Source organism: Taeniopygia guttata, chromosome 1, assembly GCF_048771995.1.
Source record: "Taeniopygia guttata chromosome 1, bTaeGut7.mat, whole genome shotgun sequence".
Classification (NCBI taxonomy): domain Eukaryota; kingdom Metazoa; phylum Chordata; class Aves; order Passeriformes; family Estrildidae; genus Taeniopygia; species Taeniopygia guttata.
Genome location: NC_133024.1, coordinates 75,493,418 through 75,518,326, shown reverse-complemented (window position 1 = coordinate 75,518,326; position 24,909 = coordinate 75,493,418). Strand labels below are relative to the sequence as shown.

The window sequence follows — 24,909 nt, the reverse complement described above, 5'->3', positions numbered from 1 at the left end:
CGCCGGCCCTCCCGCCAATGGGGGCGCGCGGCGGCCCGGCGGGGGCGGGGGGAGCCGCCCCGCGCTCCCCTCCAGGTACCGGACCAGGACCGGCCGCGCGCGGGGCGGGGGCGGGAGGTGGTAGCAGCCAATCAGAGTGCGGGGCGGGGCGACGGGCAGCCAATGGGACGGGCCGGGGAGCAGCCAGGTGAGCGGGGCTCCGCTAAGTTCCGCATTTCTCACCGCCTTCCCGTCGGGAATGGGTGTCTGGCACTGTTCGCGCTGTCACGCCTGTCATTATAGCCCCAAGTGCTTCACACAAGGAGGTCGGACAGCGCCGAGCACCCCACAGATAAACTAGCGGTAGCTGGTACGCGGCGTTGCTGGTTCTTGCGGTTTTGAAAGCACCAAGTTCCAAACCATTAACCCCCTCTGAAAAACACTTTTACTCCACGAGGCAATAACAGCGGTTCCCCAGCAGCGCAGCTGCTCCATTAAAATGTCAAAAGGTTAGTTTTCAATCCCTTTCATGTATTTACAACAATCGCATCCTTGAAACTCTGTTGTTTTCCCTACTGAAAATTACCCCTTTTTAAACAGACATTCAAATATTTAGCCCGTAGATCACACTCAGCTGAATTTTTTTAAAAAACTCCACTGTTTCGCCTGAAGTGTGCTCCCCATAATGTTAAAACTCTGTTACAAACACTTCATATCCAAAACCAAGCCTCATAGGGCTCCTGGATTACAATATATTAATATGCAAAGCATTTTGTCTTAGAACTGATTGCACATCTTGCTTATTTAATTACAGAATGCCTTTATTTACTGAGGGATTAATTAGATATCTGACAGTGCTAAAGCAACTTTTTTGCTCAACTCTAAAGACAGCTTCACCTCTGCAAGGCTGATAACAGAAAAGCAGTGCCTTCCCATGGGACCACTTAGCTTTAGAGCTTATAAAAATAGACAAATGTATTTTAAACTGAAGATTTTTATACAGAAACTAAAAGTACTTGGATTTTTGGGGGTAGAATATCTGCTCCCATTAAAGCTTGCCAGAAATCATAAAAATTACCAGAAAACGGTCTAAAGAGAAGGAGCTCAAACCATAAATGTTGTGAGGTGTCCGCAAGAACACCAGCCTACACCACCCACCTCCAAATATCTACCTCACATGCACACACACTCCCAGCATCCCATAGTACTGGTAATACACCAGTAAAAGTCTGACAGTTGCAAATTTTTGGTCTTGCAAAACATGAAAAGAGACAATGCACTTCTACCTTCAGTGAAATTTTTTAAGGAGAACTTCATGGGTTTCTTGGCGAAATTCACCCCCATACAGCCATGCACCACGCTGCTGGAAGTTCTTTCATCTTTTGGAAGAAGAGTTCAGAGTCTGGTGTCAAATAAACCTATTTAGTCTTCTGCCTCTAATGACAAGAGATGTACATTCATTGACTCTTAATCAAATAGAAAACAGCATTTTCACTTTGAAAAATCACCCTGTTCTTCACCAGCATGAGCAGCAGAGCACCCATCTGCTTTTCTGCTTTGGCCACCACCGTGCTCCTGTGTGCCCTCAGAGTGTGGACTTAGTTTAACCTTTTTCGGACTCCCTGTGCCCTCAAAGTGTGGACTTAGTTTAACCTTTTTCTTTTACTAGGTGACACAAAGCCTATCCTAGAGAATTTTAAATATTTATATGTGTAAGATACAGAAGCTTTTAGTTCTCATCTCAGCCTATTCACTACTTAACAAGAAATATGGCTAAAGTAATGTGAAATAGAAGTGCTGCTAAAGGATTTAGACTCAAGTATCTCTTCTGATGCTTTTAACATGATGCAGAAATACCATAATTTAAGATTTTCTCATTAAATACCAGATTAACACTGTAAATACAGTTAACACTGTACCTTCATCTCCATGAAAAGGAGCTCAAATCTAAAGCTGCTAAACAGAGAAACCCTCAAATTTAATTAATTTTAAATTTCAGTAGAATTTAAAATTCTTATTTATTTAAACTCACTCAAAACAGTTACTAATTCATGAAGACTGGTAAAAAATTAATGGAATAGATATACAAGAGGAGTAAAAATATTTATAATGATATTTAGCTGGGAAACTTGACTTTTAAAACGTACCCCTTTTTCTGAAGCTAGAAGAAGTTACCTGCTGTGCCACATGAACTGATGGGTTTATGCAGCTTTCAAAGGTAGGCTTTTACTTATGAATTGGAAAGCTCTTAATGATGGTCTGTAGACCACACTTTATGTAGAGTCACAAACCATGGCACAACCAACAGCATAAAGTTTTCATTTGGTAGTATTTGATGTTCTCTTTATAGAGGCACACGTTTCTGTGCAAGTCCCTGTGGGATTAAGTTCTAATAAAATAATTTAGCTTTTTTGCAAGTCCGTGGCTGTAACTCCTTAGCATCAATGAAGCAATGAAAAGGGTCATTTTGAAAACAGTAGTGTTCTCATTGATTTAATGGGATCATGACTGGGTTCAAAATGAAGCCCTAAAAGCTGCAAACACTGCTCAATCACAACATTTTCCCTTTCAAATATAAATCATCTATAAATGTCCAATGAGATTTTAACTACAAGGAAAATCCAAAGTCAGTTAAAAGCTAATTTTGAAATAATCTTGCAAAATCAATGTAGTTTTTGTGGATTTCACAATAAAACACTTACATGTAAGACTTAGGATTCTCTTTTTTTTTTTCTTCATAAATTTCTAAGAGCCTTTGCTGACAGCAGATATCTCAGAGTTCACCCACCAAGCATTCAAATAAAATAATACTGGAAGGACCTGTTCCTTGTGACAATATTAGGCAGAGTACCTTTACCTGTTAAAATTTATATGCCAAATCTACAGTCATTTCTACTAGAAGGAGGCCAATATGTAAAAGTGTTGCACAGAAAAATATTTCAGTTCTAACACAGTATGTCCCTTGTCCTTTCCAATTTCCAGGTAATGATCAACACATTTTCCAAGTTGCTAAAAATATAAATTGGCATACTTACAATATGTTTTAAAGGATAATACAGTACTTGCTAGTCTGAAGCAATGGGCATGTGAAGCAGTGTCAGTGCCAACATCAAAGTTTGTACAAAATGCATGAGTAAGCAAGCGGTATTTTATGAAGCAAAGGTACAAAAACATGATTTCATTTAGCAATTACATGTCTGAAAAGGTTAAGATCTAATAGATCTGTTAATATAAAATTAAAGTGACACCTACCTCACACTCGTTCCTTTAAATTATTTATCAGTGCTTGACCTGAGCCATTTCAATACTTGTAGCCAGTTGAGACTTCCAATAAACCCATTTTTCATCATGCAGCAAGTCCCAGGTGTTTCCCTTGTCATGAGGATAGAAATTGTTAAATTAATAAATGAACACTAACTTCAGTAATTTTTCTGAGATTAATTTGTTTCAATGGTTAAAGTGTAAACTTCCCTTATTTTTTGTCAGATTAAATTCTAGTATGTGCACTTATCAAACCTTTATTTCTATGGCACATGGAGTGCCTTATTCTTCCTTGTAAAAGAATCTATGCATCATACTGCCAGCAGTTATAAAGTTGTAATTCAGCATAAGGCTTGTTACTTTACACTTCTGCTTGCCATTCTTTTTCTGGATGTAATAATCTTATTATACCTAAGACCACCTTTAATTTCTTGTACTCAGAATGCAACCACTACAGAAACAATGTTTTCAGCCAATGTCTCGTAAGTGCCAGTCCATATGCAGGAGCTTCTGCAAGTCATTCCTTACACCAAATTACCGCATGTTTTCCTCATGAGAGAAAAGATCCACTATATTATGCTTTATTATCCTATATTGCTATATTGCAGCTATTATGCCTATATTATTAATAGTCATAATTCCACCTCTATAAGATGCTGACCTTGGACAGCTAGAACATCATAAATTGTTTCCAACATTCTAGTGTTTTTCTTTTGTTTGTTTGTTTGTTTACCATATAAGTCCTCATAGAACTAATACAATACCTTTCAATACCTTGATTTAAGTTACAATGGTTATGAAGGTAGTTTCTCAATAACAGAACATATCTGAAAACTTTGAGCTATGCTTTTTAGATAATGCCAAAACAAGATATTTAAAGGCAGATTCCCTTTCTACCAGGTAAATTTGGTCGTCTTTTGCTCTTTCGCTCCTGGGCATTGCAACGGGGACATCTAGCAGAATAAAGAATGACCAAATGTTCTAAACATGTTTGGGCATGTGCCAACCAGCACCCTCTCAAACAACTCCTGGATGTAATTTGGAAGTCAACCAATCCAGAAAGCATTTCCTACCAGCACTCAGTGACCAAGATTATAGCTTCAGTGTAGGTCAGACCGTGTCATGCTATACTCTCAGTACCCAAGACAGTTTCTGAATATGTTTAATTTACTAATGGAGACAACACTGCTGAGCATTTGCAGGTTTCAATTTAAGCCAGAAAAATTTGTGTTCACCCTCTCGTATTTTGTACTGTGGCATAACCAAGTTGCACTTAGAAAACTCAGCTTGAAGTTACAGTGTGTTAACTAGCAAAGAAAATCTTTGACGTGTAAGGCTGCATATGGGTTTAATAGAGTCCACTGCCCAGACAATGGAGAGGCACTCGGGGAGCCTTGCTGCTATTCAGCTATAATCCCGACTGAAACAAGGATAGGCTAAGCAAATTAGCTAAAGGGCCTCTGGCTGCTGTGGCCATTCAAAAGATGAGTGTGGCTTCATGACATAGCCAGATAGAGTTGGTGAGTGGGAAGATACTTTGAGTGAGGTGAGAAATATTCCAGTTATGGAAAGATGCAATATCAAATGGCAAGCAGCGAAAGGGAGAAAACAAAGAGTATAAAATGCAGGGTGGTTTTTTGTAATCCCAAATCCTAAACACAGGGCGCTTGTGTATGCTATCTACAGTCAGAATCTGCAATATGAAGACAGCATGAGGAAAGCATGTCACAGGACACAGGAAATTATTGTCTCATTTCTGCCCTGTGCATAGAAAAACTTAAATGTACTCACACATATTCCGTCCAGCCCTCAGCCTTCTGAATCCTGAAATGTTTATTATGCAATCTCTAGAGTGTAGAGGAGCTTTTAGGTACTTATTATAGATAAAAGGCATGTCACCTGCACCACATCCACATTTATTTTTCCATATTTGGGTCCAAATGGAGATGCTGCAGACTCGGACACTCTGATAACCATGTGAAAGATATCGCTACTGCATTTTCATATGGTGTTTTGGTTTTCCTAGTAAAGAACAGTCTAGCAGCAAGTGATAAATTCCCATGTTCAAAGATCAGGGTGTCCAAGAAGTCAATACCCAAGTTTTCATATTGCAGTTTCCTCTCTGATCAGAGAAGTCAATACACAGAGAGATACAGCTCTTCTGAGATTGGTGCACGTTTCCTCTTACCTCACAAAAACTAACAAATAACCTTATCAACATTCCCACCGGGACCCCAAAACGGCTCATACGGCAATGTATAGGAATTACAAGACTGTGTAATACTGCCACCTGGTGATAAGCGTCACAGAAACATTTTCTTATTCCTACAATCGCACAAAAGCCTTTTGCTTCCTTTCAGGTGCTCTTAAGCTGCAAGGGCCCATCAAACGTCACTTATCCAACTATCACTTTTGCTTGTGCTTAGAAGTGAAATTACTGAGGTTTTCAAAGTTATGAAAGCCATATCCTTTCCTTCAAAACAGAATTCTAGATATGCCATGGACAGACATAACCTATCTTGATCCAAATCCCCATCACAACTCCATATGAAATGTAGAAACTTCAGTGTCTTCTTCAGAAAAAAAAAAAAAAAAACAAAACTGAAATAATACTAGAAAAGATCCCCTATACCTTCCTTCTCTCCATGTTTTTTTTTTTTAATATTTTCAGTCTTGGGGGTATAATGTAAAAATAAAAAGCAAATAAATAATAAGAAAAAAAAATTTAAAAGGCAAAACCAAAAAGCCTCAATAGAAAAATGGAAAAAATCTTCCAAGAACCTTCCCTCTCCAAGATGGAAAAAAAAAATATTTCTGTAGTACATGATCTCTGAGTCCTTCATCTAACCTCTGTGGGATACAGGTGAAAACTGAGGAAAAAACATGTCAAGTGGTAGCTCAGGCTCAACTTCTAGCACCCCTATCTGGCTTTCACAGCTGTCTGCAAGTCTGAACCCTTCTTTTATAACTGACCTCCAACTCCTTTGTGAAAAACAGCAAACTGAGAACTGCTATCACTTTCTGGGTTGCCGCTATTCCATACAAGACCTTTCTTGGATTCTCTTCAGAAAGCCAACCTGCACCCTTTGAAGTTTAAATTCAAGAACTTTTTAATGTGCTGCTATAAGAATTTTTAGAACAACTCAGTCCTCTTCTTTGGGGATTTTTCTTAGCTCTTTTTTATTTAACTATCATTCTGTAAACACCTGAAGGCATGTAATCAGTGGTTCTTCCCTAACTCATGGCCATTCAAAGATTTAATGTTTTATCTTTGTGTATTCATAATATATAGGAATGGTAATATTTATTATTTATATTATCCTCTCAAGATCAGTGAAATACTGGTCCCATCATCAGTTAAAAGTTCAGCTGGACTTCTGGAAAAGGCCGAGAGGAATTCAGTTTTAATGCTGAAGGGATCTAAGTTATTTCACAGCTGAGGCTTCAGCAGAATTACTCCTATTACCTCAAATCTGGCCAACCTACAACAGTCACAGCACAGAAAAGTTACTAGCACTGTAGGTGAGGGTTTAGAAACGCATTCTCAGTTTGAAGTCTCAGTTTGAGACATCCATCTCTGGCACTAATTTATCTTATGATCTTGGATTAAAGTATGTTGGGAACTATAATTACCATGAGAACCAGGAATTTTAATCTATAATGGCAATCTGTGGTAGCAAATATCGAGACGAAAATAGTTCTCCTAAGCCTCAGCAGAACTGTCTGTTGGCCTTGAAGTCCATTTGCAACAGACCAGTGACTAGGTAAGAAATATGAGAGGGAAGAAAAATTGTTCAACACTGTGAGAGGTTTCAGATTAATAAACTGTAAACTCAGAGGGAGAGTTGAGGTGAAGATTGCTGGAGTGCTCAGATTAAGAATTGGCAAAAAATAAGGGAATAATTCTTCGTCTGTCAGAAAAAGGCGACCAAAATACAGATTGGTCAAAGCAACTTGTTTGACCAAGGGGTCTAAGGGCACCTCATACTGAAGTGGTTTAGTGAGAAGCGTGTACCTACAAACTTCCAACACCGCATGTCATCTTGTAGCAAAAGAAAAACTAGAATAAAATAAGAATTGTACTGCTAAGAGAAGACAGAGATGGTCCACAGCAGTGTAGTCACACTACACTGACCATTTGCAGACCATTGATGGTGAGTGAAATACCAGAATCTGATTTGTAAAATATTAGCAACCCTGGACCCTCTTCCATGGTTTTTTTGCGAGCATAAGAGAGAATTGACAAGCATTAAAATATTTGAATTGATACTTACAATATTAGAAGTCACATGCTTTAAATGTATTTTATTTAAACACAGATGTTTTTAGCACAATTATCATCATTTGTCCCTACTGCTAAGAAATAGTAGGATGCAAGTTGTCCAGACATTTTATAATTGCATTCTTTTAATAAAGTGGTTGGGAACTCCAAATTTATAGCAAAACTGTGATGAAAATAGGAGCTTACACTTTCTTCTGAAAAGAAGATTCTTAGAAAGATTCTTTTGAAAAAATTTGCTGGGGTCTCCAGCAGGCAGGATGTCACTTTTCATTCTTTAGTATCACAGAGTAGACGTATCATTTCACTTTAATCCTTTTAGAAAGCTCAAGTTTATCAACCTAATATACTATAGTAAATTCTTGTTGACAACTGCCAGTTATCAAAATTATAGTATGAACAGCAGTGTATAAAATGTGAATAACCACTATAAGCAGTATACTGCTGATTTAACTTCATTTAATGTAGGAAATCAAGATAAAAGAATAACAGGAAATCAAAATAAAGCTATGTTCTCCAGACAGAAACCTATCTTTATTACAATTTAATAGACAAACCTAACTTTCCCTTAGTTTGAGGGGTTAATTCTGTGCGATTATTGTGGCCATTTTACTTAATTTATAATGATAATTTTATTTCAGAGACAAAGTTATTCAAAAAAGGATGCATTCAAGATAGCTTTCATCCAGCACTAATCCTGTTGCTTTCTTTTTTTCTTCCTTTCTGTGTCCTATAATTTGAAGCTGTACATTGCTCCTTCAGCAGCACTAGAGGAAGGTGAAAACTCAGCCCAGTGCTCTTCCCAGCAGAAGGACACAAGAGATAGAGGTAGCAGCAGCTGGCACATCAGGGGTTAAACGATTTACTTTTCTTTAACAACACTTCATTTTTGCCCTCAGAGTTTATCTACATTAAAATATTCTAAATGTAGTGTGTTTCTGTAAGTCTAATTATATGCGGCATGCGAAAACATATTTGATAATCACATTGCTAATTATGTGCAATCACTTCAATACACAGGTGCAAAGCTCCAGAAATATGCATATTTTAATCATCTTGTATATAGATATAACCCACTACTTTTCATTTAAGTGTTCAGCTCCTTTTTTTTCTGGGACTGCACTTCTTTGGATTTTTGACTGGCTAATGACAGAGAAAGTAATATACTAGGCTACTACAAATATGGAATTCCATTTATATGTGTATGTTCCAAAGCTAAAAAATCTGTAATTCCTTACTTTTCCATGGTTTATGAATATTTTAAAGCACACATTTTATAATTTATTGATGGACACAGCATACTGAGTTCAGAGATATGGGAATCATAATTTTTATTTTCCTTCTGGGAGCTCTAATTCTCATAGTGTTTCTGTAGTATAAATTTGCCTGGAAAATCATGTATATGTGCATGGGAATGTGCCTTCTCCAGTTTGGACTAAACTTGAAGGACCTTCTTAATGGTTTAAAAACAGAAGGTCATAAAAATCTTTAGCAATAAATTCACTTTCATTATATTTGTAATAGTTTGTGGTTGCACTTTTTGCTTCTCTTTCATTTACATGTAACTGTTATTTTTTGCATTGATTTTTATAGCTGCCTTCACAAAATGGGTTGCAATTATCTTTGTGTGTAAATCATAAAAACTGAAAATTTTATATACTCAGATTAACTGAAAAGGACATAAAATATTAATTTGCGTAATTCAAAAGTAATATTTCCATCTTCCCTCTTAAGATATTTAGCATAAATTACTGGAAAAAAATAGCTTTAGATTACTTGTCTGTAAGTATTCTTTTTCATTCTGAGAAGTCAGCTGAAATGACCCCAAGAGACAAGAAACTCATCTACTGGTCTACTTCTAACATTAACAAAAGGACAGACCAATAGAAGGGACAAAGCAAAACCAGAAAAGCAGCACTGAAATTTGTTCAACTGGAAACAAACCCACCATATTTCACACAATGAAGCAGCCAGCTTGTTCTGTTTCGCTTTAGCTACACAAATTTTTAATTAATGTGAATTGCACTCAAGAGTCACAGAATAGTTGTTACGAGTATTATGCATGCTAGCCACCATAACAGCATTTGACAAGGTTTTCACTAGATCAATAAGCCAAAAAGAGACCATTCTGTGAAGTTATTTTTATAAATAGTGCTACAGCTTAAGCTGGGTGCCCCGAAAATAAGGACCCCAAACAAAGAAGTCACTGGGCAATTGTATATATAAGTTTCCCACCCCTCATGCAACTGATTGGACCAGTAGTAATATTAAGCTCACGACGGGCTCAACATGAAGCACAGGGAAATCTATCTAAATATGAGGAAAAGCTTCTTTACTGTGGGGGTGACAGAGCATTGACACTGGCTGCCCAGAGAAGTCATGGAGATACTCAAAATCTGCCTGGACATGATCCTGTGCACCTCCTCTAGGAAAACCTGTTTTAGCAGGGTTGAGACTACATGATCTCCAGAGGTCTCTTCCAATTTCAATCATTCCATGATTCTATGATTCTGACTGGGGTCTTCCCATTGTTCCTTGGGTCCCTTCACTGTCTCTACATGGGCCATTTCTCTTCTTCTCTCTAAGGTTGCAGCTTCTGCTGCTGATTGCAATTTCCTTTCTTCTTACTTGAACTGGCTCTGGAACCTTCTTTTACTTGACCATAACATGTTCAAAATATCTAGGTGAAATTTCACAGCTTGCAATCTACAACTTCAGCAATTTTAACTACTAATGCTAAGCAAGTTGTGCAAACCAAGTTCTATATAAGTAGCACACCAAATTGCACCAGGGTTGCTCCATCCCTGGAAATATCCCAGGTCTGTGGGGATGAGGATCTGAATAACCTGATCCAGTGTAAGGTGGTCCTGCCCATGGCAGGGGGGATTTGACTAGATGATCTTAGGTAGTCGCTCCCAACCAAACTAGTCTATGATTCTGTAATTCTCTCAAGAAGTGCATAATAGTTTTTGTTCCTGCATTACAGGTGCGCTAAGAAGACATTCAGTGGAAACTGAGGAATAAACACAAGATTTGTCCCGCCAGGTGCTCAGTCACACAAAGCCTGCAAGCCACCGGTCCTGGCACCCCACTCTGCTGTGGCCCAAACCATGCAGAACCAGGAGCAGGGAGTACTGCACAAGTTACATCTTCAAGAGCCCCTGCCGCCTTGCAAGGCAATGCTTCTGCTGAGTCTGTACTTCAGCCTGAGCCAGGAGCTGCTGTCAAAGAGCCCTGCCTCCCAGCATATACTATCACTGGAGCACTCTGGATGGTGGAAATACAATTCCACCTGATCAGGTGGAAATACAATTGCAATTCTGACCCAATTTTAAAAGGATAGAAGAGTTTGTTCAAAGAACAACTGCACTTGGCTTTAAGTAGACAGTACATCATGGTTCTGCAGTCCTCGCTTCTGTCAAAGGTGACTTGGTTGAGTTCACATTCAGGCTCATTGGCTAATTTCCCAACTTACATTTTTTTAGGCATTCTGGAAAGGATTCAGAACTCTGCTCACTGATCTGACTAAAAAGGAAAAATCACTGATATACTGTTACAGTGTGCTCATGGGCAGTCTATTCTGCCTTCCCCGAGACCCTGTGACTCTGATCAAGATAACCCCAGACCCCTCTTTCCTGCCCCAACGGGGTTGGCGGAGAGTCAGAGAAGCCCACCCTGTCCAAAGTCTAGATAAACCCTGACATTTCCTGTTAGTCCTCTTTAGCCCTGCTCTCCCCTTGGACACCACAGAATAAAGAGAGCTGCACCAACATATATCAGGTAAGAGCCTCTTTTGGAAATCTTTGCCATCTCCTGATATTCCTTCCCTCAAACCCTCAGATCTCTGGGCTAGCCTGATAATTCAGGGGGCTGAGAGAGGGGGGAAACATCAATATACTTTGTTGTACAGGTACATTTTATCTTTATATTTTCCACCTTGCATGTAGCAATAGCACCTTTTGATTCCTACATGATAGGCCTACAGTTCAAATCCTACTACCCTATTCTGGGAAATAGTGTATTTTCTCAGTGAATACACCTTCACACTAAAGTCTCTTTTGGTGCTGGTGTGGCACTATGTGGCCAGAATTGTCCTGAGGCATTACATTGCACATATCAGCTTCTCAATTAATGTAAAAATACATAACTTCATGCATTTTATTTATAAATATTTTATCTTCTGAAGTTACAATCTCACAAACAGTTGCATGTGACAAATCAAAATATGAGTATGTGGCTGTTAAATGGCGATTTAATAACTTTATTGTACATTTTAGGCTGAATTATATGTCATCAGCATATCACCTGTGCTCCTTTCACTGAGTACATAGATTCACAACTTACAACTAGAGAAATAAGGAAAAATGTAATGTTTTTCAACACCCAAGAACCTCACAGCATATTGTAGATAAGAGATTATGAGCACATGTCAGTTAACAACCAAGATTGTTAGCTGGCATCAGAAGTGCCAGCTCATGCTACATGATGAGCTTGACCCAGGAATAATAAGCTAAGATTTAGCATAGACAAACTCATAAAAACCCTGCAACATTGTAGATAAGCCCTGAGTTTATCCACTGATGCAGTTAGTTGCTGAGATTTGGCATGTAGGAGCCAGGGCAATACAAAAATAAATACAGGCACGCTGTTGCCACAGCAGAGCACTGGTATTGCTAATGGACTTGAGCTGGTATATCCAAATGGAGCTGCATTCCCCATTACGACCATTTTACTGTTCACCACTACACAGTACACACACTCAGAGTCTTGTAGGAAGTTTGTTGACCTGGTCCAGAAAGTATATTCTGCAGATTTCTGAGGTAAATAATTTTAAATAAGAGGCTGTAACTCCTATGTTTATTTCACAAACAAAAATGTTGCTTCAGTTTCCTTTTTTTCTTTTTTACAATTTTTTTTCTTTTCAGTAAAAGTTGGAAAGAGAAGCATGCTGCCAGCAAGCCATTTACTATCACTGCAGCTGTATGTGTGGGCATGGCAAAGCAGCATAAATTCTCATTGCTAGAAAGTTGCCACTGAGCAGATTCTGTGCGCTGTTGAAACCAGGCTTATGTTTCTTCTTTCACTGGCTCATCCCTGTAAATCAAAATGAAAAGTTAACAGACTATGAAATATATTTTGCATGGTCTGCTCCAGAATAACACTATATTGCGATATGCTAATCAAATAACCATGGCTGGCCTATAATGAAATGGACCAAAATCAATGCAGTACAGCATCCTTAGTCTTTTCGGGGAAACACCTCAAACGCCTGTCATAGTAGTGACTTTGACAGCTTCTGAAGAGATTGGCCTGCAATCTCACACAAGGTAAAAGGATGCCAGCAGCTACTGCTCAGGAGGCCACCAGTCAATAACCATGTAACAGGAATATAATTTGATTTTTGACATTTACATTACATCCAAGTTAGGGAGAAAGGAAGCCTTTCAACATGAAAATTGTTTTCAATCTCTAAAGAAAATAAAGTTTTGTTTTCAGCTAACTGAATACGCTGATGAAGCTCAACTTATTTTTAGTTGTTGCTACTATATTTTCATAAAGTAGACATAGCTTACTGTCACTTACAAAACATTTGCAACTTACTGAGAAGCATTCATTAATCACTCCCTCTATTCACACTGAAACTGCTATGATAATCAATTCCTATTTGCACAGCTGCGATATGAATAATTTTAAATTTTGGGTCTAATTGTTTTTCTGTTCTGATGAAAAATGGTTTCAGAGAACTAAGGGTTTTTTCACATATACATATATGGAATGTATGTACAAGAATGGCCAAGTGTTATTTTGAATACTTAATTACATAAAATTCTGCTGTAGAAATGAAGATTAAGTCTGCTCTCTAACTTCTACGTTTGCATTTTGCTTAACAGATTAAAATCTGCCTTTCTCAAATATACAGAAACAGATTTGTTTAAAGTATGTACTGGCTCGTCGTGGCTAGAATGTAGTTAAGGTACCAAAGCAAAGGAAAAACTGATAAATATGCAAAAGCTTTTATACGGAATGCAATGTTCTTGTACAACTTGGTATTTCTTTCCAAGGAACAATCCAAACTGCATCTTAAGCAATGGATTAGGTTGCCCAGAAAGGTTATGCAGGCGCCTGCCTTGGAGGTTTTTTTCAACACTTGACTGGACCTCAGATCTAACCTTGTTCTGAGCTGGAGGCTAGACTCAGGACCTCCTGAGATCCCTTCCAACTTTATTTTGCCTATCTATGATCATAAATTCAATGCCTCTAATAAAACAAAAACCCTAAATGCAAGATAGAGATATTTCAGCAGAAAGACTCTGTCTAACAGAGGTTTCTGTATTTAAGAAGAAAGGATCTTTTCTCAAGAAAACCACTGGACTGGCTGTTTTCTGTAGCTCACTACAGATAATGATCAAACCTTTGATTTAGAGCTACCATTTTATCTTGCCACTGAATTCAAAGCTACTTATATTTCCATAGCCAGTGCCAACAGATTTTATTTACCCTTTTGTACAGCAAATCATAAATTATCACAGCCCAAGATGAAAAAAGTACAAGCTTAGGAGTTCACATTTAAGCAACAATAGCAGACTCTTCAATATCAATATAAAATGAAATATAACACAGCAGCTTTATATAGAAAAGCCATTGATAGATTAGGGTAAGGTGCGTGCATCCATCATCACATTGAATCACATGGAGATATGAAAAATGCATGATAAATGTATATACATGGGGAATGTGCTATGTACATCTCAGTATTGCTTGAAGAAACATCAAAAAAGCAATTTGTAGCTCCTTTAACCGTAGGATTACTTGGGCTGTCATGTGTTTTGGTAGATGGTCAATATAAACAAGCTATGGCCTATTCTGTGCAGAACAAGTGTAGCATGAGCTCTTCTAAGTTCATCAAAAGCATTTTGAACTTTGCTAGGGAGTGGTGGAAGTGTGTTTTATCAGTTCATTGCATGTGCACTTTCTATGAATGGAAGAGTTGGGCCCCATAACTGGGTTATTAGCACAGAAAGACAAGGGGACCAAACTAACTCATCCATACAGTACTCTGGCCATGCCATCCCTGTCAGCAGCAGCAACTTCTGAACTGTCAGTATGAAAGAAATTAAGCTGCTTGGCTTCATTTCACTACCCTTCACCATAGAAAAGATGCTGAATATTTTTTTATTTCTGATGGCTTTAGACATAAACCAAAATAAATATTCCCGTGGTTTTAATTATTTCGGCAGAGGTGTATGTACCAATTTTAGGTAACAGGTTAAGTAAACCTGTTTACATTAAAGTTGGCATCATTGATGTGACACAGTGGTAGCTGGAAATATCTGAGGTCCTACAACAGCACAAATTTGTGTGAATAAGTCCAAAAAGGATCAACCACAAAGGTCCTAGGCTGAAGTTACATATGAATGGCCCCCAGGAGGTGTTTTTCATACTTAGGCATTAGAAAGACCCAGAAGCATGTTAAGTACAGGCACTCTGTGAAGGCAAGTTCCTGTACCACAGTTTGAGATGAGCACTTACCATCCAAACTATAAAATCCACAGCCTTCTCCTCAGAGTTATGCCCTCACTGGCTCCCACGACAAAGCAACTTTTAGCAGTCAGGATATGACTGTGCGCAAAAGAAAGTAAAATATATGCAGCAGTAAGACATTCCAGGTTTCAGCTTCGAGTTCCATGAGTCACATTTTGGGAAAGGCAATACCCCCTATTTTTAATACAGCTAGGAGATTCTTCCTCCAATGAACAACTATGCAGAGCTGCTCTGTATCAGCAGCCCACAGCACAGCCTCCAGCAACACCAGCTTCTCTTAGGTCTGAAAATCTGAGGGAATGTAGCATCTTTGTTGAGGAAATGGAAGTAACTACAGAGATTTTGAACACCAAAAAAAAAAAAAAATTAGAAATTAGAGAACACGAGTTTGGAAATTCCAAGGTAAACTAGGCAGAAGGTAGAGGCAGACTTCCTGTGAAGCTCATGCTTCTTGAGGGAAAAAAAAAATATGCAGATAGGAAACAAAACACATGACAAAATTTGGAAAACTTGGAGGAAGGGGAAAATAAATGCCTTTCTCTCAGAGGAACAACCGTATGCGTATATTACGTTTGAAGCTCCACCCAGAATAAGACTTTTACTACTGTTTGTAGCCTGAAGGCCGAGGGAGAACATCCCGCCAGGACACGGTCAGCGGGAGGCTGGGGGAGCGCCGGGGCAGTCGGTGCTGTCCTTGGGCACAACCATATCCTTACTGCAGCCACCGCCACCCAAGCCTAGGGAACCATTCGTAAATCACACACTTGCACTAAAAAAAAAAAAAAAAAAAAAAAAAAAAAAAAAAAGTTAAAAAATAACGGGATTGCCCCGAGGCCGGCGGGGGGAAGGCGGGGCCAGACGTGCCGCAGGGGAACGGGGGCGGGAGGGCGGTAGCGCTAGTTCTGCGCTTGCGCACTCCTGGCGCCGCGTGTCACGGCGCCGGCCGCCCCGCTATTTATGTTCCATCAGACTCTGATTGGCCTCCGGTCTGACCAATAGTGCAACGCCGAGGGCGCGGCGCAGCCAGTAGGAGAGCGGCATGGCTGTGTGGGCGGGGCGTCCCCGAGCCCCGCTGCTCCTCATGGCGGGCTGGGCGCCGCTGCCGGCGGCGCTGCTGCTCGCCCTGCTGTGTACCCGGCCGTGCCCCTGCGGCCCCGCTCCGGCCTCCTCGCCGCCTGTGACCGCCCGCCTGGCGGCGAAGTGGCCGGCGACCCCGCTGCTGCTGGAGGCGAGGTGCGTGCAGCCTCCTCCTCTTCTTTCTTCTTCTCCTCCTGCCAGCGGCCGCCTGTCTCCTGGGGAACAGGAGGGCGGAGGGACCCCCTTTTCCCTCCGCTGAGCAGGAAGGAGCGCTGGCAGCGTTTCTCTCTGTCGGCGGGTGTGTTAAAGTTTGGATGTAAGGCTGAACTGCTTTCTCCCCTCGGAAAGTGTTGTGGACCATGCTGGCAAGGCTCACCCACGCTGTGAGGGAACTGTACAAGCGACTTCGTATTTAACCTGCTCAGGCGTTTTGCAGGTCGCTGGGTTGAGGACATTTAATGGAGTTAGCACGATCCCTGCCTTCCGCTGGGTAACATCTTCGTCTGCCTCAAAGTAGTTTGCATGTTAATTAAGTGATTATAAAGGTACTAGTGTAGATGTGAACCTATAAGAGTGAAACACAGCGATATTTTAAAAGATACTGTTAACTTGTAATCACAACTTCAGCCTGGAGAAGAGACGGCTTTGGGGTGACCTAATTTCCGCCTCCTGACGGGAGCCTACAAGAAAGATGGGGAGGGAGGGAGCCCTTCTTACAAGGGCATGCAGTGAGAGAACGAGGAGGAATGGCTTCAAACTGAGAGTAGGTTTAGACTAGAAGTACAGAAGAAATTCTTTATTGTGAGGGTGGTGAGCCACTGAAACAGGTTGCCCAGAGAAGTTGTGGATGCTCCATCCCTGGCAGTGTTGAAGGATGGGGCTGGATAGAGCTCGGAGCAAACTGCTGTAGTGGGAGGTGTCCCTGCCCATAGCAGGGGATTGGGACCAGATGATCTTTAAGGTCCTTTCCAACCCAAACCACTCTGTGATTCACAATAGGAGGGGAAAATGTTTTCCAGTTTCACATGCTTGTGGTTCCCCTGACAATTTGGCTTAAATTTATTTTATTTTTAAACTTACTTGCTGCTGTTTGGAGAACACCCATGAAGGGTAGAACTGCAAGCTTCTGTAATCAAAGGAGAGGCAAACTTCCAAAGTAAAGATTAGAAAACAATATAGTCGTGTAGCAAATGGAACTTATTGGTAGACAAAAGCAGGGGGAGCGAAAGCAACTGGTGTTCCCATAAGGAAAACCACAAACCTTAGAAATAGTAGCTGTAAATCATAGAATCACAGAATGGTTTGGGTTGGAAGGGACGTTAAATGCCATCTAGTTCCAAACCCCCTGCCATGGACAGGGACATTTTGCACTAGACCAAGTTGCTTAGGCCCCTGTCCAGTCTGGCCTTGAGCTCCTCCAGGGATGTGGCATCCTCAGCTTCTCTGGGAAACCCGAGCCAATGCCTCACCACCTTTACAGTAAATAATTTCTTATGTATATCTAACTTAAACTTTGCCTCTTCCAGCTTTAAAAAAAAAAAGAAAGGGTGGTATGTAGTATAAAGTAAACCTTACCTTTTATGCTTTGTAAGGATTAGCCCATGTTTGAAAGTGTTTCAAAGTTTGACAGTCTCCCTCCATGGAAAGGAGATGTCATTGATGAAAGCCTGTAATTTCATGAAAAACTGTAGCCTGATAGAGAATGTGTTCTCATTTGTATAGTTAGCTACTATTAAATAAAATCTGTGTACTGAATTGATATCATTTATAAGTGTATATTGGAATATCTGTGGAAAAAATAAAGTGAACATTATGGGGGTTTTCTGTAACGAGAATAGTCTGCATGCTTTACAGCTGTGATTGTTGAGTTTGGATGATAGTACTTTGTTCAAAATATCTTTTGACCATCGTACAGCTCAGTTCAGTGTTTATGCTGTGGAGTTGGTTGTTAGTCATTGGATAGCTAACATCTGGTTGCTGTATTTATTATTTTAAACAACTCAGGGTTTTTGCTGTGGTACATCTTTGGACAAAATCAACCTATGGATAACTAATTTTTATTTTTAAACAGTGAATTTATTGCAGAAGATGGTAATGAGAAGTTTTGGCAGTTCTTGGAAACTGTGCGAGAGTTAACGGTTTATAAGCAAGGAGGTAAGTTAAACAGCATGCCGGGTTTTAATATTTTATGTTGTGCTGTATTTAACTTTGAGACACAACACATTAATTAGTTCCAGGCAGATTAAGCCTGACTCTTCCATTATTGCTTACTAGGTAGGTTTCTTTCAGAAAATTGTAGCATATTTTCTCCTAAGAGCAATACTTGCAAAGGAGTTTAAAAAAGGAAAGGAAGATGAGATGGACTGAACTGCTCTTACAATATGGAACAGAAGTGTAAAGATTAAAGATACCTACTAGCTTGCATGAGTTGCCAAGACCGTATAAGATATTGAGACTTCATGTTTTCTGTAAGATGGATGCTTGTAGGGCATAAAATCACACAAATATCTAGAATGAGAATGCTAGGAAACACTAAAGGAAAAATGCCAAGAATTACTAGAAAAGGTTTAATACTTGTACATAGCATGGAGGCTGTTTTCTAGCATCAATACTGATGTTTTAGAGTAAAGGTTTATCACTGACAAAATAGGACTAAAAAAGCCTTGTATTATTAGACAGAAGAATATTAAGATGTCAGAAATTTGGAGAGAAGACCAAAGCGTATAGTCCAGTAAAAGAAACATAAAAAGCCACCCCAGAGGAAACCTTGGAGAGGCGTTTACTAGAAATGTCCATGGTAATAAGAAACTGGGAGACCGATGGGGTCTAACACCAGGTTAGGCAGTATTAGACCTGCTTGGTAGGTTAACAGATGAACAAGATGAAAAAGGCTTCCAAACAAGGTAAGCCTGCTTCATTCTGCTCTTTACAGAACAGTACAACTCTTCAGGCATGAGTGCGAGCACCTAACACTACCACTGGAAGAGACTTGAGGGGAATTGAATGTTAAATTAATAGTCATAAGCTTATAAATTGTAGAAAGATCATGCAGAAAATGACAGTGAGAAGTGCAGGAACATGAAAAATGATGTATATGGGAGAGAGAACTTGAGAAACAACATGTTTCAACAATTGTGACTGACTGAATACAATTTTAAAATGTGCATCTGATAGGTTATTGAGTGCTCAGCAGTGCCCCAAGCAGCCAGTAGACTTAAAAGATTACTAGGAAGGCAACAGGGACATGCATGGTAAACATAATTTTGCTGCTCTTGATTCCATTATGTGCTTTTATGTTGAGTAAAATGTGATTTTTTACTTTACTGTCTCCCTGTGTTTTCCTCATTGTTTCTTTAGAATGAAAAAAATACAAGGAGAAAATGTACAAAGAGCTGTGATTTTAATTATAGAGTATCAACTGGGAAAATGAAAACAAAAAAATTGCTATAAGATTAATAGAATATACTTCAATCCCAAGGTCAGAAGTATATGCAAAACCAGAGAGAGTCACTGAGAACAGAATGCCCAAGGTAGTGAATGCTGCTAAAAGCTATCCTGTATAAGGCCTGGGGACATGGAAAATGGAAGTAGGTGCAGAATTTGACCTGTGGTCAGCTGCTAGTAGCATTTGTTGAGGCAAGTGCTGTTGACTAATATTGTTTAAGGTCTTTTTCAGGACAGTGGCATGTGTTAACATCCTCCACAAGGTTAGGAATGTCACAAAACTTGGCAGGCTGGAGAGACAGGCCAACAGAAACAATGGCAAATTCAGCAAAGGCTGAATTCCCTGCATGTAGGATGGAATAATCTCATCAACAGTATAATCTGTTTGCTGACTGACTAGAAAATGTTTTTTTGAGAGGCAGAATGGGGGTCTTTGCAAACAGTGAGAAGGCCAACTACATGGTTGCAGCAGCAAGAGGGTAGCCAACAGGTCAAAGACAGTGTTTATTCCCTGTATGAGATACTTGTAAGACTGAACACGGGGGCCATGCTGAGGCTCTCTGTGAAAGGAAAGACAGCAGTCCATCCTTGGAGCAAATCTAGGAGAGGATCTCTGCAGTGCTTGGGGAGGTGGAGCAGACTCCTGAGGAAAGGCTGAGAGAACTGTGAATGAACCTGAGAAAGGAAGGACTAAGGAGAGACCTCATATCTTCAGTTTCCTAATAGGGAAATGTGCACAGGAAGTGGAACCAGACCCTTCCTGAAGCAACACAGCAGTATGAAAAAAAGCCAAGGGTAGAAGTTGAGATATGGAGGTTGTGGTTAGATACTAGAGAAACTGTTTCTGCCATGGGATTGGGTAAACATGGAAACTGCTCCAAGAGGCTCTGGAATCTCTATTCATTGAGATAGTTCAAAATTCTACTGCATGAGACCTTGAACAGCCTAGTCATGCCTTGAAATTTCATCTCTAAGTAACAGTTTGGGTAAGGTGACCTTCAGAAGTCACTTTTAACTTACTCTTTTTTTTCTATAAGTGGTTTAGATGCAGTTGGCATTGCCTTGAGATACAACTGCTGTATTAGGTGACGTGTTAGGGTTTTATTATCAGCCATCTCCTTTTTGCTTGCTTGGACACAGTTTCCAAGGAGTTTGAAGCTTTAATTACACTTACTGTTAGTGACACAGATGTGTGTTGAAATTAGCTGTTACTTAAATACCTACTCACCTGGATAAACTGTGATTGAGAATAAATAAACTACAGCAGGATAATCTCCATGACTGGTCATGCCAATGATCTGTTAGATGCTGGCAGTTGACAGCCTCGAGACTGTACTAAAATACTAGTTTAATTAAGTATATGAGCAGTAGATGTTTATATTTATCTGTATGGCAAACACACACCTATGACAATAATGCAGGAAATGTTCAAGTTCTTGCAGCAAGTGGCGCTCCTAAAAGTTGAGTCGTAGTTGGAGTAGTCTTAATCCAAGTAAATGGATGATGCTCTTCATGAACAGGAAGTCTGCATTAGATGTTTACAATAAACTGCATAACTTGAGTGAAGAATCTGGCACTGCCAGACTGCAGTGGCAGAGTTTACAGTGAGGTGTGTAGTACTTAACATCTGAGAAGTTACTCCTCTACATGGTGTGGAATGAGTTTTGTCATAACTGCTGCATGTCAAGACACATTGATGTAGAGGGATGTTCATGATGTGTTAAAACTGATGTAGCAACAACTACTTCAGTAAATTAAAGGATCTGGCTGAAAAAGGATTGGTTGAGGTAATTGACTTATCAGTTATTCTCTGAGTGATGCCAAGAGTAGGATGAATAAGCAGGAAATGAAAGCATTGATTGTTTGTCTAAATAGAAACATTCTCATAAAAGCTAAAGAATTCCTAGATTTGAAGCTGAAAATCTGGGTTTATAAAGGAATTCAGTTAATAGACTTGTATCCCAAAATACAGTTTAATGTCTCAGGAGAGTTGTAGAGTGTTAAAGCTAGAAGGCAACTTCAAAAATCAAGTAGGGTAGCTTGTTTTTTTTTCTTCTAAATCCTCCATTGCATGATTTTCAATCTGTTTTTTTTTTAATCAGTTCTCAGAACTTGTTGTTTTAAAATTAGAATAATCAACAGCTCTTGTTAATTTGCTAATTTAAAATATTTAGCATTACTGAATTAGGTTTATTAATGGTCTGTTTAGCTGTGATATTTGTAGCAGTTTAATGGATTTGGTAAGAATTATCTACATGGAATCTGGTGAAACATTTAGTCCAGTGATGTATTTGGTGGTTTTAAAATTTTTCCTTTTTAATATGAACTCAAATCAACTTGGGCAGCATCTTGATTATACCAAATGGAAAACATGAAAAGGTTAGTGATGGGATACACTGTATTGAATTAATATCTTCAGGGAACATGGACAACATTGTTTATATCTACATGATGTGCAACATATTTTCTGCCAGGCTTGTAAAATACTAGGAAAGACAGATGATGCTATTTTGAGCTGCAGGTATGTTATAAAGAAATGAAAGCTGCACAAAATTCATACTAAAACCAGCACTTACAAAACACCGAAGATGGCATTTTAAACATGCTGCTGCTTTTATATCCCTGAAGGTTAATTTATGATCACTGAGGGAAAGTAAGTAGCCAGTTCCCTGCTGGCTAATTATTGAGTTGAGTGTTTACTGTCTTCCCAAGTGCTTCAGTTTATATATGGAATTTTCAGCAGCCTCATAAATATATATTAAAAACCAAAACAAAACCAATATGCAAACATATTTTCTCTATGGAAGCAATTTTCTCTGAAAAAAATGTAACCGTATATTTCATATAAACAACTAATGCAAATTATTTTTTGCAATTTAGAAGGCTACACATTATTCATAACTAAATTTAAAAAGTATTTTTATGTGTATATAAACCTTAAAGATTCCAGAGGAATCAGTTTCACAAACAGATTTCTATACTAATAATGCAATAAAATAAAGTAGTCCCTCTTTACTGGCATCTTGCTTGGAACACCTGGAGATTTGACTGGCCAGTGATTGCCTGAACTGCTGTTACCTGAGCTCTCTAATTCCCTAGCTGATATGTGGATCCAGACATTCATATCTTTGCAGTTGGAACAGGCCTCATACATCCATCCCACCAAGTAATTGTTCCGGCACACTGTGTTCTTCTGATTAATTATGTCCCTTATGTTTACTCTCCCTACCTCCTGTGCCCCAGTACTTCAAATTCTCTTGTGGGTTACCAGCATATATTCAGATTAATTTTGTGGCGTGTGTGCATGATGTCTGAGAAGCTGTGCTATGATACTTTCTTATCTTTTGTGATTGCCGTGGTTGTCTCTTTTAATTATGCTTAACTTGCCTGTGATAAAAGATACTGCTGTAAATGGTGGATAGGAAATGTCGGCATTTAAATGTGAGTCTGCTTTGCTGGCTGTTCAGTTCTTGCTGTAGTCAATCTAATCAATTTGGCTACAGGACCTGAGAGAGTTTTTCAGCAGACAAATTAAATAATCTTCAGAGTGAGCTTTTTGGGTCTTGTTGGCTGCTAGGTTATATTTCACGTGGCTAGGATGAAAGTTCACAGATGTGAAGTTCATACACGTGCATTCAGATGTCTGCAGTCTGGAGCTGTATCCTGTTAATGTGGTCTCTTATTTACTTTTAAATTGACTTTGTTAATGTTTTAGTAGTAATATGCTGTCATGCACGATCTTATAACCAGAAGGATCTGGTTCTTTGTGATTCCCTGTAACATCCTAAGAAACTTACTGTGAATTCTACTCTTTTGGCAATGTTAAAATGAGCTTGGAGGGCAGATAGTACCGAATTTAAAGGATTTGGTACTATGTGAAAATAATTTGCAAAGCTCAAACCATAGTTCTGATTAGCTGAAATTAGCTCAGTTGGTTAGAGCCCGGTGCTAGTAACACCAAGGTCACAGGTTCAATCCATGTATAGGCTTTAATAGGCCACTTAAGTTCACTGTAGTGTTGAACTTGAGAATGTTTGGGGATTCCTGCCATCTCAGAATATTCTGTGTGATTCTGTGTACGTAATAAACTCTAAAAATTGGGTTTGCATTAGGTAGCTCATAGCGTTTGGCATGGATTCGTGTGTCTTGGTGAAGTCCAAAGTACAGTTGTATTCTAAGTGAAGCCAACAGTATTAATAGAAGTTGAAGTAGTAGGCGTGGATGATTTGATAGATAGATCCTTGTCAGTATTTTGCAGTCATTTTTGAAGGCAGATAAAAAAAATCCTTTTTTTTTTTTTTACTTATTAAAATCATCATCATTGTAATAGTCTTCCAGGAAAAAATTGTCAGCTGTTTTAAATACACCAGTGAAAGCACAGATGAAATTTGTAAACCAAAAAAAATTAAGGACTTGTGGTAAAAATATTTTATTGAGGTAGTATCTTTAGAATTACGTATTTAATGGCTCTTCATTGTCTTTAATAGGATGTTATTTAGCCAAGTGGAGAGACAGGAATTTCATATTTAATTTTATTTTTGTGGAGATAATTTGAAGAAAATTTGAAAATACAGTTGTTGAAAAAAAGTTTCAATCTGGAAGAATTTGTTGCCTCCAAATTTTTATATTCAATATTATAAATGTGTGAAGCCAAATTTCTCATTTAGAATCATAGAATAATTAAGGTTGGAAAACACCTCCAAGGCTGAGTCCAACCTTTGACAGATTGCCACTCGCAGTTAAACCACAGCACCACATGCCACGTCCAGTCACTTCTTGAACACCTCCAGGAATGATGACTGCACCACCTCCCTGGGAGCCATTCTAATGCTCAACCACCCTTTCAGTGAAAGAATTCTTCCTGAATTCAGCCTGAATGTCCCCTAGCACAGCTTGAGGCCATTTCCCCTTGTCCTGTTGGTGCCTGGCAGGGAGAAGAGGCTGACCCCGACCTAGCTACAGCCTCTTTTCAGGTGGTTACAGAGAGTATTGAGCCTCTTCTTCTCCAGGCTAAACATCCCTAGCTCCCTCATCGGCTCCTCATAGGACTTGTTCTTGAGAGCCTTTACCAGCTTTGTTGTCATTTGGGTTCTGCTAGGCAATATGTACTTGTAGAGAACATAGATAGGTTTTTCATCCATTGAATTTCATGTAAGATAGTAACAATTATATGTCATGGATTAACCCCAGCCAGCAACTAAGCAGCACACGTCCACTCTCTGTCCTCCCCAGTAGGATGTGGAAGAGCATTAGGAAAAGGTAAAACCTCTGGGTTGACGTAAAAACCATTTAATCATTGAAATAAATTGAAATATAATAATAACAAC

The 24,909-nt window shown here is 39.2% G+C and overlaps 1 protein-coding gene across 3 annotated transcripts in view; it reads left to right on the top strand.

Moving 5' to 3' along the window:
* The first annotated feature begins 16,088 nt into the window (after positions 1–16,088).
* Positions 16,089–24,909, top strand: part of UGGT2 (UDP-glucose glycoprotein glucosyltransferase 2) — a 76,925-nt gene continuing 68,104 nt past the window's right edge. For all 3 annotated transcript variants that reach the window (XM_002196765.7, XM_030276202.4, XM_030276225.4), the window contains exons 1-2: positions 16,089–16,294; positions 18,210–18,292. In XM_002196765.7, coding sequence (XP_002196801.6) covers positions 16,101–16,294; positions 18,210–18,292 — 277 coding nt within the window. In that variant the 5' untranslated portion in view covers positions 16,089–16,100. The remainder of the gene's footprint in view (positions 16,295–18,209; positions 18,293–24,909) is intronic.